The sequence below is a fragment of the Microtus pennsylvanicus genome, chromosome 9 (assembly GCF_037038515.1).
Source record: "Microtus pennsylvanicus isolate mMicPen1 chromosome 9, mMicPen1.hap1, whole genome shotgun sequence".
NCBI lineage: Eukaryota > Metazoa > Chordata > Mammalia > Rodentia > Cricetidae > Microtus > Microtus pennsylvanicus.
Window position 1 is genome coordinate 92,571,378 of NC_134587.1, and position 16,028 is coordinate 92,587,405.

Below are 16,028 nucleotides of genomic sequence, written 5' to 3' on the forward strand. Positions count from 1 at the left end.
ACATTTCTTTAGAGAATGTCTTTTTTGAGTCTGATAAACAAGGCAAACTATAATTATAACTATGTAGTCTTTAACTCCCTCAGAGACCCAAGAAGGAAATATTAACTGAGTAAGCCGGAAGTACAAGCAAGTGATTTCTTAAAAAAAAATATGAGAAAGACAAAATCAACTGTCTGCCTGGGCAGTCACCCAAGGTTCCTCTGCAACACTGAAGTATCCATCTTAGGTCTACAGGCTTAGAATATTCAATAGACTTTTCTATGAAGCAGGATTTTTGAAGGACTGTCCTGCCTGGCCTTGACAAGGTTTTGTAGTCATCTAGTCACTTTATTTTTTGTCCTACTTGTCCAATTGGGACAGCATACTGCCAACAATTGGAGCAAGAGCACTTTCTTGCCCAGTATCTTACTTTTGCCACAAAGAAAGTAAACTTCAGGTACTTAATCTGAATACAAATTTGAATAGAATAGATCACTAACTACTAATCTGCATTTTGCTAATATCCTAAATAGTTTGTAATAGTAACTTTCAAAGGCTAAAAGTTTGCATTATATTGTTAATTAAGCTGTATATGCACTTTACCTTAAACATGAGTAGAAATGTATATACATTATGTTCTAACAAAATTAATTTCAAATTTGTATCGATATACAAAACTTATATATGATATACAAAGGTCCAATTCAGTGTAAAGTATTTGAAACAAGTAGTTGCTTTTTAAAAGTAGATTCAATAATCTACTTTTTATTTTATCATTTCTGTATACTCCCCTTTTTCTTTTGAGAGTGGATTCAATAACCTACCCTTTTATTCTATTGTATCTATATCCTTTTTATCTTTTCAAAACAAGAACCCTGAGTCTAAACTTTTCCGTTAAACCTTTTCCCCCACCATTACCAATAACAACTTGCTACCAATCCACTTAAACAATGAAAAATACCTATAACTCATTGAATAACCAAACAAAAACCACCTACCCCAACTCTTAGGAATGTTGGTGTCATATTTTTAAATTTACTTCATGCTGTCTGGGGGTGAAGATATCTTTAGGGGTTCCTGAAAAGAAAAATTTGGTTTAATGTCAATTCCTGGGAGATGTAGTTGTATCGTTTGTTGTCCAGTCTGTGCATAAGAAACCATACTGCTCTGAATAATAGAATGGTTATAGAAGAGAGAACAAAAAATTCAGGAAAAACCATGAAGCAAGTATTCTGGAAAACTTTTATAAATAAACAAATACCAAAATTAAGAATACAAATAGATGACAGTCTGGTAGACATAGGTGTAGATGTAACAATGATTGTACCAGGAAGGATCTTGGCATTTAAATTAGCCTCTTTAGGAGGTATGTGTTCAGCATTTATGAATTGGATCTTTATCTCAGGTAAAACAGAGAAAGAGATGGGTCAAATGTATAGGGCTAGAAGGACAGAGAAGAAAATTCAAGCCATATGTGATTACATAGCAATGAATTTGTGGGGACATGATTTGTTATGTACCCAATAGAATATTCAGATTAACATTACCCCAATCTTAAGAAGAAGCCATAAATACATATTTTTAGGCCATAAATTAGCATATGTTTCTCAGAAGAATGTTACAAGGTATTATAAATAAGGGTCACCTAACATCAGGTTATAAAAGAACAGAGTACAACAGCTGTTGATCTTTCCAAAGGCACCAAGAGCCCTATCTTTAAAATGGTTGACAGACAAACAGGTATGAGGTAAGAAATGACCTTTAACAACAGAGAACCTGAAGGCCTTAGAACAGCTGGTACAGGAGCAACTAGATGCTCAGCATATTGAAGAATCAGCCAACCCTTGGAATTCTCCAGTATTTGTTGTTAAAAAGAAATCTAGAAAATGGAGAATGGTAACAGATCTAAGAGCTGTTACTAAGGTGATTCAGCCAACGGGCTCTCTATAGGTTGTCATTCCTATGCATTCTTTATCACCTAAATGATAGCCTCTTAAAATTATTGTTTTAAAAGATTGTTTCTTCACTATACCTTTACAAGAAAGAGAGAGAGAAAAACTTGTCTTCATAATGCCCACTTATAATAATTCTCAGCCTGCTAAGAGATAGCAGTAGAATATTCTCCCACAGGGAAGCCCTATCCTGTGCCAATATTTTGTATGGCAGCCATTAGAAATGATACATAAGCAATTTCTTGAATCTATAGTTTTTACCGCTATATGAATGACATTTTTACTATCTGATTCAAATGTAGATACTTTAGAAAGAATGTTTGAAGAAATAAAAAAAATTGCCTTATTGCTCCTAAAAAAATGTAAAAAGGATATTCTATTAATTACTTAGGCTATAAGATAGGTTTAAAAATAATTAGACCACAAAAGGTGCAAATTAAGAGAGATCACTTGAAGACTCTTAATGATTTTCAAAGATTGATAGACGATATTTTCTATCTATTACCCAGTATTGGGATAAAAACTTGATGAACTGAGTAATTTGGTTAAAACCATAGATGATGAAAAGGGCTTTCCTAGTCTCAGGAAGTTATCAGCTGAAGCTGAGAGAGAATTGGTTTTGGTGGAAGAGAAATTACAGATTGCATGTATGAATCATGTGGATCCAAAGCTTAAAAGAATTCTTGTCATATTACCCTCCAAGCATTTCCCTACAGAAATTTTAATACAGCAGGAAGATATTATTTTAGAACAGATCTTCTTACCACATAAACCAAGTAAAAAATTGAAAAGTTACGTGGAAAAATTCTCTGCACTAATTCTAAAAGGAAAATTGAAATTTTGTTAATTAACAGGAATAGACACAGCAGAAATTGTAGCACCATTAACTAAAGATGAAATTGACAAATTATGGGCATAAAGTGAACCCTGGCAAAGAACTTGCAGTAATATTTTGGGAAAAGATTAACAACAGATATCCCAAAAGCAAGAGAAATCAAATTATAAAGAAATCTAGCTGGGTCCTTTTTCACATTGTATAAGAAACACCAATATCTGAAGATCCTACATTTTATAATGTTGCAAATAAATCAGAAAAGGCAGGCTATCAATCAGAAAGTTTAAATAAAGTAGATCTAAGCCCCTATGATTCTGTCTAAAACTCAGAATTATGTGCTGTTCTCACTGTATTAGTGCATTTTTACAGAACCTCTCAACACAGTTACTTATCTGCAACATACAGAAATAGTTATGTTACATATTGAAAATGATGAATTTATACCAGATGATACAGAATTGGCTTTATCATTTATTCAGTTACACGAAATAATCAGGAATAGGAATCGTCTTATATACATAACAAACATCTGATCCCATACAGGCCTGATAGGTCCTTTAGCACAAGGTAATGTAGAAATTTAAAATACTAATTAGAAATGTGCTGGAGGCCTCAGAATATCATAAAAATCATTATGTCAACGACAAAGGTTTTAAAAAAAACTTTTCATCACGTGGCAACAATCCAAGGAAATTATAAGGAATGTTCTACTTGTTCTTTATACAAACAAACACCACTTCCTGCAGGAAGTAACCACAAGGGTACTCCAAGAAATGAAATCTGAAGATGGATGTGTTCCATTTTGTATGATTTGTATAACTAAAATATGTACACCACATCACTGATATTGATACCTGTTCCCGTTTCCAATATAGAACTGCTTTGAGTTTGGAAAAAGCTGACTCAGTAATCACACATTTACTAGAAGTTACGGTCACCATGGGTTTACTTGTACAAATAGAGAGAGACAATGCTTCATCATATGTCTCTAAGAAAACAAAACAATGACTTACTTATTATAATATAAAGCATATTACCAGTATACCACACAACCCTACAGGGCAGGCAGTTATAGAAAGATCAAATCGAACTCTAAAGAATATGTTAAATAAACAGAAAGGGATGATAAAAGCATCCAGAAATATATTGCATAATAAATTATTAACTTTGATTTTTCTAAATGCTAATAAGAATTGAACAACAACAGCCAGGAGACAATGCATAATAGAAAAAAACTGTGGAATAAAATCATCTGGTAAATTTTAAAGATATGTTGACCTAGTAGGCAGAGACAAACAGTTCTCTGTGAGTTCAAGGTGTCATAGTGTACACCTTTAATCCCGAATGCCTGGGAGGCAGAGACAGGCGGATCTCTGAGAGTTCAAAGACAGCCTGGTCTACAGAGTTATTCCAGGTCAAAGATACAGAGAACCTGTCTAAAAAGCAAAAAGTTAAAAGTAAAAATAAACGAAATAGAGGTTAAAACAAAGATGTAAAATAGACAGAGAATTTTGATACTGTATGCTATTATGCTCTCTTTGAATTGTTTGAATGCTGAGGAAGGAGCAACAGATGCCAAAAGATATTTATTTATAAATGCTGCTGAACTAATCCAACATAGATATTTTGATGCCTTGACTTTGAAATTTGGATCTAAGGACATGATGCTTTGGAAAGGAGTTTCTTATTTTGTTTTCACAGAGGATGAGACCCTGTTCATTTCTTCTATTCCGATTTGGTATGATGGACCACGCCCTCCTGAAGGCTTGGTGTGAACACCTTCAGAAAATTGCTTCGCTCAACTGCCAACTGAGATGAAACTAGCACACAGGTTATACCATGAAAGACCTAATTAACGACGCCCCCATTCAGCAGGAAGCAGTTTGGAGAGAAATAACTGCGCCCATATTCCCAAAAAATGTTTATAAATGTTCTTTTACATTTAAAGGGGGATATGATATAGGTATGAATAATTTGCATTAGTATAGATTTTGCTTTATTGATAGAGATTTACGGTCAATTTTGTTATATGTATATGTATTTCTGATATTGATTAAGGTATTGTGATTGTGTAGTTCATTATTAAAATGTAATGTATAATTAGGAAATATAGGTTGTTGATGGATAATCATAAATAATAGTCAAGTTTGTAGTCATGTTAGTTAATATTTTCTAGATGTACGTAGATATATTTTAGATAGGCATTCTTCATATTTTTCAAAGATTATAGAATATGGCATTTTAAATGTTTTAATAACTTAGGACTTTTCATGACAATGAGACACTCTGCTACTGGCAGCACCAATCTACTTCAAGAGGAAGATGGGCATCGAAGAGGCTCGTTATGGAGTTTGATAGCCATTTGGGCAAGAAACTGCTCTTGCCTGGACTATTGCATAAACTGGACACAGAGAACCCACAGAGAGAGGACTACTGAACTTGCCTAAGGTGAGATGATCTTTCTGGGTTCCTGATTCATGAAAGAGTCTGCGAGACATTCTGCAGGACACAACAGATAGTGACTGAACTGACTTTCAATTTTCCTGCTTTATGGAAATGTCTGCTGGATACCATGGGCCTGAAGGCTGAAGATGGATGCCCCAACGGTACAGAGGAACTTTGGGTGACTGTCCAGGCAGCGAGATGTCTCTGTCATTTCTAGAGTTTTAAAAGTTGCTTTTTTCTTGTTTGCTTATGTAGTATTGTATCTTTCTGGAGTCTTTGATGGAGTTAAGAATAGTTAGTTATAGTTATAGTTTTCCTTAGTTATGATAAAGATTATTTTAACTTTTACTTGATAACTGTTTCGTTATATGTAATTTTGCTATGTTAAAGTTAAAGCCTTTTTTTTTTTCTTTAAACGGAAAAAGGGGCAATGATGGAGGAAGGTCATTGGTTAAATAAAAAGAAACTGCTTGGCCCTCATTGGTTAGAAGATAGGTGGGAGGAGTAAACAGAACAGAACGCTGGGAGGAAGAGGAAGTGAGCTCAGACTCCACAGCTCTCCTCTCAGGAGCAGACGCCTCAGAGAGACGCCATGCTCCAGGCTCCTAGGCAGACACACGTGATGAAGCTCTGACCCAGGATGAACTTAGGCTAGAATCTTCCTGGTAAGCGCACCTAGCTGTGCTACCTAGAATATTAGAAATGGGCTAGTCCAGGTGTGAGAGTTAGCCGAGAAGAGGCTAGATAGAAATGGGCCAAGCAGTGATGAAAAGAATATAGTGTCCATATAATTATTTCGAGGCATAAGCTAGCCGAGCAGGTGGCCGGGGTGCTGGGAACGCAGCCCTCCCGCCCTTATTACTAGGGTCTATGACCTCTCCAAGTCTTTGGCTCTTGACCAGGATTGCTGTAATTGGAACCGAATTCCCTCTGGTGAAACAGGCCTCATATCCAACCAAAAGTCTGTTAGTCACCCCACAACAGTCAGGTTATTATTGCATCAGTGGTCATATCTTGCCTGGAAGGTCCACACTGTGCCATGTAGATTTTAGTGCTGGGTAAGAGGAGTAACATCTTTTTATCCCCTGCAGCGTTCATAACACCTTCCAGAATTGTTAAAGGTAGCCACCAGAAAAGAAGTTTTCCTGTTAACTTGGGATGGATTTTTCTGCCTTTTAGCCAAAGTGTTTGTATCTTCAGCAATGGGGATTTGTCATGTAATTATGGTGAATAATCAAGACACTGGAAACAGCCTATGTTGTTTTAGAAACCTCTGGGGCCTTCATAGGGACTATCCCATGCTTTGTCCTCTGATTTTGCATATGAATTTAATAACCTACATCTACTGGGAACAATATCATCTATTTATGTAGGGTATCTCCATCTCTATTTGAACTCATTTTTCCTTTTTGGTTTTTTTTTTTTTGGTTTTCAAGATAGGGTTTCTCTTTAGCTTTCGAGCCTGTAGATAAGGCTTGCCTTGAACTCCCTCTGTAGATAAGGCTTGCCTTGAACTCACAAAGATCCACCTGTCTCTTTCTCCCGAGTGCTGGGATTAAAGGCATGTGTCACCACCAACTGACTTGAGCTCAACTTTTTAAGGCTTTTATTTTAAAATTAGTTTGGTAACAAGTGGCTTTTTAATGCAATCTCAATTTAGGTTAGTCCATCTTCTATCTTCTCTGAACTTTGTTCCCCGTCCCATGCCTGGTTAATCCTTTAACCTTCAGTGTTTCCTTCTCCTCCTTTGTATTATGTATGTTCTACTATCCCTTCAAGTATATTTTTTAATCAATATGTGAGACAGTAGGCTTTCACATGACTTTCTGTACACATGTTCGTGTTCTGTACACATTCTCCCACCCCCAAGTTCCCACAGACTTTCACAAACCTCCCTGCCTAAGTCTTTCTTCCTCAGATTTCCACCTCTGTACATTTAAATATTTTACCAATCATTGACTATCCTCCCTCTTTTAATGTATCACCGCCTCCCTCAAAAAGGCCCCTTTCTAGTTTCTGGACTTCCATTGTGTTCCAAGTTAAAGACACAAAACAAATGATTTGAAGCAAGGACCTGACATCCAAATGAGAGTGAACATTCAGAGTTTCTCACTGCGGGTCCGAGTTACCATACTCACTATATTTTTTTCAGTTCCATCCATTTGCTTGCCAGTCTTATGATTTTATTTTTTTTACAGTTGACTGGCATTCTGTTATGCATGTATACTTCATATTTCTTATCCATTAATGTGTTGATGAACATCTAGGTCATTCCATTTTCAGAGCCACAGCTGACAGAGTGTCAATGAAGATGGTAGGAAATAAAGCCCCTGCTTTGACTGCATGACCAGGAGTGGTATGACCAGGTCCTATGGCAGTTCCATCTACAGTTCTGTGATAAACTGCCAGAATGATTTCCAAAGAGGCTTCACTAATTTACATCCCATCAACAGTGTATGAGTTTCCCCTTTCTCTACCTACGCCAGTGTTTGTTGTCAGCTGTATTCCCGACGATGGCCATTCTGTTAGGGATGGGATGGAAACTTAGTTTTAATCTGTATTTCCCTGATAGTATTTTTGCACTTAAAGTGTATCCTAGTCATTTATATTTCATCTCTTATAGTTTTCTGTTCAGGCCCACAACCCATGTTTTGAATTGTGTTGCTTAATTCTTTTAATAGTTTTAGGGACATTTAAAGAATTTCTGAATCATGTTCTGCTAAAGAATACCCAGCCCTTTCTCAAGCATCTAACAATCTCCATGGATACAATGATACAGTGTAGTAAACTGATTAAGCTCAGGCGCTGCAGCATCTGTTCTTACCTATGAATTTGTCTTGTCTGATTACTACATAGACGAATTGGTGCAAGTGCCTGGAAATATTGCCTAGCAGTGATATTCAGAATTATGATGGAATTTCACAGGAATTTCAAAGAAATTCTAATTTCTTAAAATTATATTGTCTTGGAATGGACCCCGGGTGCTTGTAGATCTGAGCTTTTGAACCAGTCTTCAAAATTCATAATTTATTTATGTAGAGCTACTGAATGACTGGCATGCTTTGCTGTAATCACACTCTGTCCACATCTATCAGTTTCTAGAACAGTGATGTATTTCTGAATGACATGTTGACCACTATCATAGTTGATAACTGTTATCGACTACTCCCTGTCTCCTCCCACAAGAATGACTTTCTACTCCCATTGAACTGAAATGCATTAGCAACATCCCCGCCAGGAGGACATCTCTTCCTTTGTGGGAGAAAAGGCTGAGCAAATGTTTCTAAACCATATGAATGATATGCTCTGTATGTGTGCCTGTGTCCTGCTGAAGATACAATGTATGTATTGTGTAATACCTTCACCATTGGATGGAAATCTCACCTTTGGTAACAGGGTCTAGTTTTTCTTCTCTTGTTCTTGGTATAAATTTGTATACTTTAAGGTATATGCTACACAAATCAGAAGCTTAAGACACTAGGGATTTACTAAAATAGCCTCTCCAGGATAAACCTTGAAAAAATTAGGCCAAATCCCCGTAGAATTATTATTACGTCTTTTGGCTTGAAGGAACGTTAGAGGTAATTTTTTTCCAGATCGTTTATTTTATAAATTAGGAAACCAAATCCCTGTGTATCGCTGGTATAGCAGGGTTCCAACTCCAGCCTCCTTCTGTCCAGGAGCCTGCTTGTCCTCTACTTTCAGGTGAATTCTACTCATCATGCCGTGTGTGTGTGTGTGTGTGTGGGCAAATGTGTGTATTTAGAATTTTATAGTCATGTTATATAGCAAAATGAAGCATTTAATGTAGAAGTGATTGCGTATTATAAAGGAAATTTTTTTCTATTTTTTTAACACCCATATTAAGAAAACATACTAAGGACAACAAAAAATAAACAACATTGAATAATTTCATATCATGCTGTCATTTTTTTCTGTAATAATTTTTTTTTCCTGAGTCTGTCCCTCTTCCCACCATTATTTTGGGTAAGAGTTAATTGCTGGATTCCTGGGGTACCATGAGAATGTGTATGTTGACAATGTGTTTGGGATGGGGACATTTGCATTTAGCTCTTTAGAGAGTGAAAAGGGTCAGGGTAGGGGCCTCTGGGAGCTAGGCAACTGAGAAACCAGGGAACTAGGTTTCAATCAGGAGACGCAGGTGGAGAGAGGGAGGGGTCTGCGGGCACAGCGGCTTTCGCTGGGCCCAGCGGGGTTGTCTCCGCTGGGAGGGGCCAAGCTGTCAGCGGCTGGGGCACTGGGAGCCCGAGCGCAGCTTGGACAAGTGGACTGCACGCAGCGCCGGCCTCTTCTTTCACACATCTCTGGGGAGCTGAGGAGAAGGAGGAAGACTTTTGGATATGGGTGAGTGCAGCGCCCCCACCCCCACCTCTAAGGCTCAGTAGGGCAGGAAAAGCTGGTGTTCCAGAGGGAAGCTTTGTGAACCACTGATTGCGCCGATCTCCCCCATTGGTCATCCCCTCTTGCTCTGTGTGCTCCAGCAGCTGCCTTAGAGCCTGATTCTGTACTCATTCTGGGAAGGAGAGAGGGGAGAGTGAGTGCCTGCGACTTTGCTGCACCTTGCTCTGGACATTACCTGAGGGATTTTAAAAGAGAGATTAGAAATAACAAGCAGATTCCAGGAGGAACAGCATTTGACAAGTTTGATGAAAGCTTTGAGGCACAAGTTGAACTGAGTCATAAGTAACGAAAACTTAGAAAACTTTCAGCTCCTAACAGGTTTGAGTAGAGGATGACACTGAGGAAGGGCGAGATTTGGGTGTAGTGTCTAGTCCCCTGTGTGAACGGAACGCCCATTTTCACAGAGGTTGTAAAGTTGAGGCTGAATGCTTCACTTTTTCTTAGAAGAATCTTGGTAAATTAACGAGCTAGTTAAAAGGACGCCCTGAGTGGCTGGGGCACCTCACGGTAGGTAGCATTTGAGGCAGTCAGCTTCGCTCCAGTTTCTTTGGAGAAAGGCGGCGCAGATTGGCACACTCCCAGGAATGTTGTGGGGTGCGATGGAGGTGGGAGGACTGGGTGTCTGCCCTGGGGACAAAAATCCAGCACCAGAAGGTAGTGGTGTGAGAAAAGTTTTTAAACCTGTGAAGAAGTGGACCCACTATCTGAGGACTTGGCTGTGGTTGTACGGTTTCTGCGTAAAGTGCTCGCGCAATATTGCATTTCCACTGTTACTGATTAGTGATCCACCAGCCGCGGGGGATTTACTATGCAAACGCCTGTGGACTCACTGCTTCCGGTCCAAGTCCATTAGCCGCCCCTCCCCCGCTGCTCCCTTGTCCTTTGTTGTAAGTGATTTCACCAAGAGCAAAGGAGCCCTTTGGGCTGACATGCCCCTGTAGAAATTCCTAAATTCCCACAGGCTCAATGTTAGGGGATGCTTTGACTACTAAGCAGTGGGGTTTATACATACTGGCCAACTTGGAAGAAAAGAAAACAGAAAAGAAGGACATTTTTGCCTATGAATGTTAGCTGTGATCAAGACATTGATAGTCTCTTCTTGCATGACCCTGCAAGAGTCTTAGAAAGACTCACTTTTTTTAAGTCCTTTGAATAAAAGTGTTGGGAATGATCTCCAGAATGAGGTCTAACTGGAGTATTTATTTTTTTAAGCGGAAGTAATATTTTCAGGTTATAAAAGAAAAGCAAACCGCTTCCCCATTGATGCACAGGCTTTTAAAAGTACAGTTGTATTTCTGTGTCACTAGAAACAGTTGCATAAGAAAAACACCCGTGGAAACGGTCTTTCTTGAATAAAAAGCCAAATTAACTGATTTGACGTAATCTTGTCACGAGCTCTATTAAAAACCATCAATATGCTAGCGTTTATAAAGTATGACATTACTTACCTTGATCAGCTTATGCTTGAAATGATTGGCTATCAAACGTTAAGTTTTTTATTTCAAAGTTAATTATCTCTAAAGTTTGTATTTTCAAGTCATAAAGAAAACGATTGACTCTGGATTTTACTCTGATTCTAGTGGGTCAATCACTAACCAAGTGTAGAAAGTGCTGTGGAACAAAGTTGGAGTTGGTGCCTGCAATGCTGGAATCATCTGGAGTTCAACCTTAGTATGTAAAAGTACTGTTCCCTCAGGAATGGATTCTATGTTCCTCTTGTATTTGAGATTACCCAAAACTCATGTAAATGTAAGTTACCTCCTGGGAGACAGGACTTTAGAGGAACAAGTGAGAAACCACAGCTTAGGAAAGAAAAGATAGAATAAGAAAGGCAAACAATTTGAATACAGTTGAAGAGAGAGAGTCTAAAGCCAAGACTCAGAATAGAAATGAAGAGAAGCAGTCTGCAGAAAAGTTAAAAGAGGCAATGTGAGAAAGGAGGAAAGAAACATGCCTGGAAACCACATAGAATATACTTTGTTATTGAAGTTACAGTCCTCCTCTTCCTTTCGATTTACTTGTTCAAGAACAGAACTTCATTTCTTAATACCTCTTTACTGACTGGTGAAATGTTAGGCAGTGATTCAGAAATGGAGTCTAGATTTTTCTAGGAAGCGAGGAAACAGGACAGGAAAATGTTGGACTGTCCCAGCAGTCTGTATGTTTCTTCTTCTGTTGTCACGATAGTTGAAAATAAAATGTGTAATGATAGTGCACTTTTTTGATCCTAGCACTCAGGAGGCAGAGGCAGGCAGAGCTCTGTGTTTCATGCCAGCCTGGTCTACATAGTGAGCTCCAGGAGGACAGCCAGGAATACACAGAGAAAACTTGGCTCTCAAAAAGAAAAACAAAACAAAATAAAACAAACAAACAAAAACCAAAAAACAAAGAAGGAAGGAAAAGAGAAGTCTAGAAAGGAAAATGGTGCTGTAGGGATGAATGTAATAATTATTGATTGTCTGAGACCTCCTTACTCTACCACTGTGGAAGAGTGAGAGAAATTGGGTTAAATAATTCATAGTTTTTACATCTATAAAGCACATGACTAATTCTCAAAAAACAAAACAGAACAAAACATCATCATCAACAACAATAACAAGTTCCTTGTAAGGTAGGGAAATAGAGCTTGGGGGGTTTATTGGGCTTTCCTTCTCTAGCAATGTCCTTGGTTTGGTTTAGAATAACTCCTTTTCACCTCAAACTTTTCTGAAGAATGGTTGAAGAAAATAGATTATATTAAAAAATATGCAGGGCTGTTTGCTAAGCATATTACTGTTTTAGCTTCAAGGTTAACTTTAATTACCATTGATGCTCTCCAACTGTGGGTTTTTACAGTCCAGTAGAGAGGTAGGTCAAGGATATTTAAAATTTCTTTTCTAAGCTTTGTAGTCACTGCTCTACTTAAATATATGTGAATGTGTAGATATATGTATATATATTTATGTATAATTTATATTTTGTACCATAGCAGTATTAATCTTTTTTTCTGTTTATAAATGGTGTTATAATTTAGTATTTTGGCATCTCTTACTAACAAAGTCTGTGGCGTTAAACTTGATTTGAGGGAAGATAAAGGATCTGTGAAGGGGAGGATAACCTAAGTAGATAAAGGATGATTCTAAAGCAGAAAGGAGTTAAACATGCTGTGGTGAAGGAAAACATGAATCTGGGTCAATAATAGATCTTAACTTTGGAAACCAAATGCAAAGCAGCAGGAGTTTGGAATTATACGAAAGGAAATGGGAAGTAAAGGAAAGTCTTTATAACGTTAGTGTTTGAGGAAGATACATTGACCACAGCACTTAAAGGGAAAACTGGAGGAGACGTACTGAATTATCAGAGCAGTTCTGAAATGAAACCTCCAGGCTAGCCCAGTGTCACTGAGTACAGAGGGAGAAAGGTAAGTGGAAGGCACATCTACAAAATCATGCTACAGAATAACGAGGAAAATGAATATATTCTCTGGGGGTCTGAAAGCTTCACAATGGGGAAAATGGTAGGATTTTTAATGCCATACTTAAAAGATAAACTAGATGACTTATTTTCGGGTTATCCTGGGCAACTGTTGAGTTTCCTTTTTAAAACATCAAGTAAGAGTTGATGGCTAGATGTTTAAATGAAAATGATCAATAAGTTCTAGGAATTCACATACTAGGAATTAATAAGGAAGAATGAGAAGTGATTCAATCATGTAAGCGTTCCCAATCTTTAGTGAAAGATACTCCAAGAGAAGGAGTTATTTACTTGAAAGAGGGAGTACAGGCAAAACTGCTTAAGGAGCAAGAGAGAAAGGAAAAGCTGTGTTTTGAAGAAAACTGTACCAGTTACCAACTATGTACTAAATGTCTTAAGATTAGAAGCTTGATATGTGATACCATAAAAGTTTACTGATAGATCAAAAACCCATACACTTTTACAACAGAGAAGAAAAATTCGAAGAAGATATTTTCCTGCCATTCAGTTTCAAATAAAAATGGAGTTGACTAATAATATTTAAAATTGTTTAAAGATTTGGACAAGAAATAATAAGACGTAGTATTTTTTTGAGTTTCCGATTTTATTTCAGGGGAAAAGCAACGTGTATAAGCAGTGATGGCACAAACAATGTTTAAAACTGGTCGCTCTTGTAAATCGTTGAAAATCTTCTATTCTCAGGCATTTGATTACGGGGACTAAAAGTTTATGTAGTTCAGGCTATTATTCAATAATAATTAGAGGGAAAATGTGAATCTGACAAGTTCAAACTATCTTCTTTAAAAAATAGAGTATAATTGTATGATCCTATAGTCTAGAATCTAGATTAATAGACAATGGTGCTTATGGATCATTGAATTCCCTAGTATATTATTTTCCCTAGACAATTATAATAATCAAATGACACTGTGATCCAGGTAAAGATAAATTACTGTGATGGTGTTTCCTCCTGCAAATCAGTTATTCTCCAGACAAGTTTATTAAAACAATTCCTTGCTGGGGCTAGAGAGATGGCTCAGCTGTTAAGAGCACTGGCCTGGCTGTTCTTCCAGAGGAATCATGTTCAAGTCTCAGCACCTGTATGGCAGTTCACAGTTGTGTGAAACTCCAGTTCCAGGTGATCCGATATCCTCATGTGACAGGCAAAACACCAATGCATATAAAATGAAAATAAGTAAATTATTTAAGAACACCAGAAAACGACTCATTGCTAACTCTCATGGTTCTATGGGTTGACTGTTAGCTGATCATTTTTTTTATAAGCAGGCAGTCTTGAGTTGTCACTATAATGTCAGTTAGGTAATCAGCCATCTGAAGACTTTGTCAGCTTGGTGATCTGAGATAGCTCACACCTGGCTGACAGTTGATAGTGTCTGTTGATTGTCGGCTTATCTGTGGCTATCTATGGGCATTTTTTGGAAAGAAAATAAAAAGTTTCAAGAAATAACATCCCCAAAATGAGCATTTTAAGATACCCAGGGGCTGACCTAGCTTCAAGGAAGTGCCCCATGGACATGAGTTTTGTTTCATTTTCTGGACCACAAAAGTTGAAAGCAGAGGGACTCAATCATAGAGGAGATCAGGGTTATCATCTTGATATTAAGAACATGATGGCTGACGAAAGGAAAGTTGGAACTGATAGAGCCGACTAAACTATATCATTCTGAAAATAAATGCCTCATAAATGTGCTATATCTTTAATTAGAAATGTAAAACTATGTGATCAGTTACACCAAGGTTTCACAGCAAAACACTGAGTGTGGAAATTGATGCCTGAGTGGAAATATGGTTGTTGAATCCCGAGATTCAACTCTACTCCAAATAGTGGCAATAAAATCAGCTAGTCTTTTTTATTTTCATTAAATATGAAATTATAAGGGTATTATAAATTAGTGTTTTATTTATAATTTATTTAGAATAGAACTTACATCATAAGTTCAAACACAGATAAAATAGCAGAGAAATTCACTATCCTCTTATCATAAAAATTAAATTATCATTGATGATATATTTAGGATCTTATTTTTCTAGAGTATTAATTTTTATACATACATATATTTAATTATACTTCTCTTTGAAAAGATGGACTTAAATTATCTATGTAAATTTCTATTTCATAAAACTTCATCTAAATCTTTGTGTTATTTTTAACTGGCAAAGATTGGAGCTGTAACAAAGGTTAAAAATGAAAGGTCTTTTTCCTAGACAATTGAAAAACAAAGAAAACCTATTTTAAATTAGATTTTTAGATTAAAAGACAAGGTTCATCTCAGCTTAAAAGTGTAGAGATTCAAAAAATATTAGATTCCTATTGTGTCTTACCTTAATTTATTGAAATCATTTTATTAGCAACTCTTTAAAAAGAAATAGGAATCAGAGATAGACTATCCAGACTTTATATAATTTAATATTTCACATGCTTACTACTCAAAGTAAAGCAAACACATATCCATCCACCTTAAGAAATCAAGACAGTTTTATACACACACACACACACACACAAACACACACACACACACATACAAATGAGTCAAGTGATTAGCAATTGAAGGAAATTATTCTTTAGTTTGTTAAGATATCCATTTACTGCTTATTCTGTATTTTTTCTTACATAATCTCTAATTTTATTATACTAGCAAGGAGCCTATTAAATACCAATTCCTGGGTCAGACTCCTGAGACTCATATTCAGAATACCTGGGGTCCAGACCTCTACCTATGGTTTTAAAGCTCAGTTCAATTAATTTTGAGTCAGGAACTGTGGGACTGTATTGAGAAATAAAATGCCCAGAATGCTTCTCTTCCTCAGCAAGCTGATTGTGCTACTCATTACAATTTAAACCTTTTTCTTATACCAAGTATATTAATTCATAATCACTGCTACTTAAACATTCACTACCAAAGCCTAGATTTTGAGATATT

The 16,028-nt window shown here is 36.9% G+C and overlaps 1 protein-coding gene across 1 annotated transcript in view; it reads left to right on the top strand.

Annotated features, from left to right (window-relative positions):
- Window positions 1-9,366: 9,366 nt before the first annotated feature.
- Gpm6a (glycoprotein M6A) overlaps window positions 9,367-16,028 on the top strand; it is a 232,514-nt gene continuing 225,852 nt past the window's right edge. Inside the window, exon 1 of the mRNA XM_075986786.1 lies at window positions 9,367-9,576. Within this exon, the coding sequence (XP_075842901.1) occupies window positions 9,573-9,576 (4 nt within the window). The 5' untranslated portion in view covers window positions 9,367-9,572. The remainder of the gene's footprint in view (window positions 9,577-16,028) is intronic.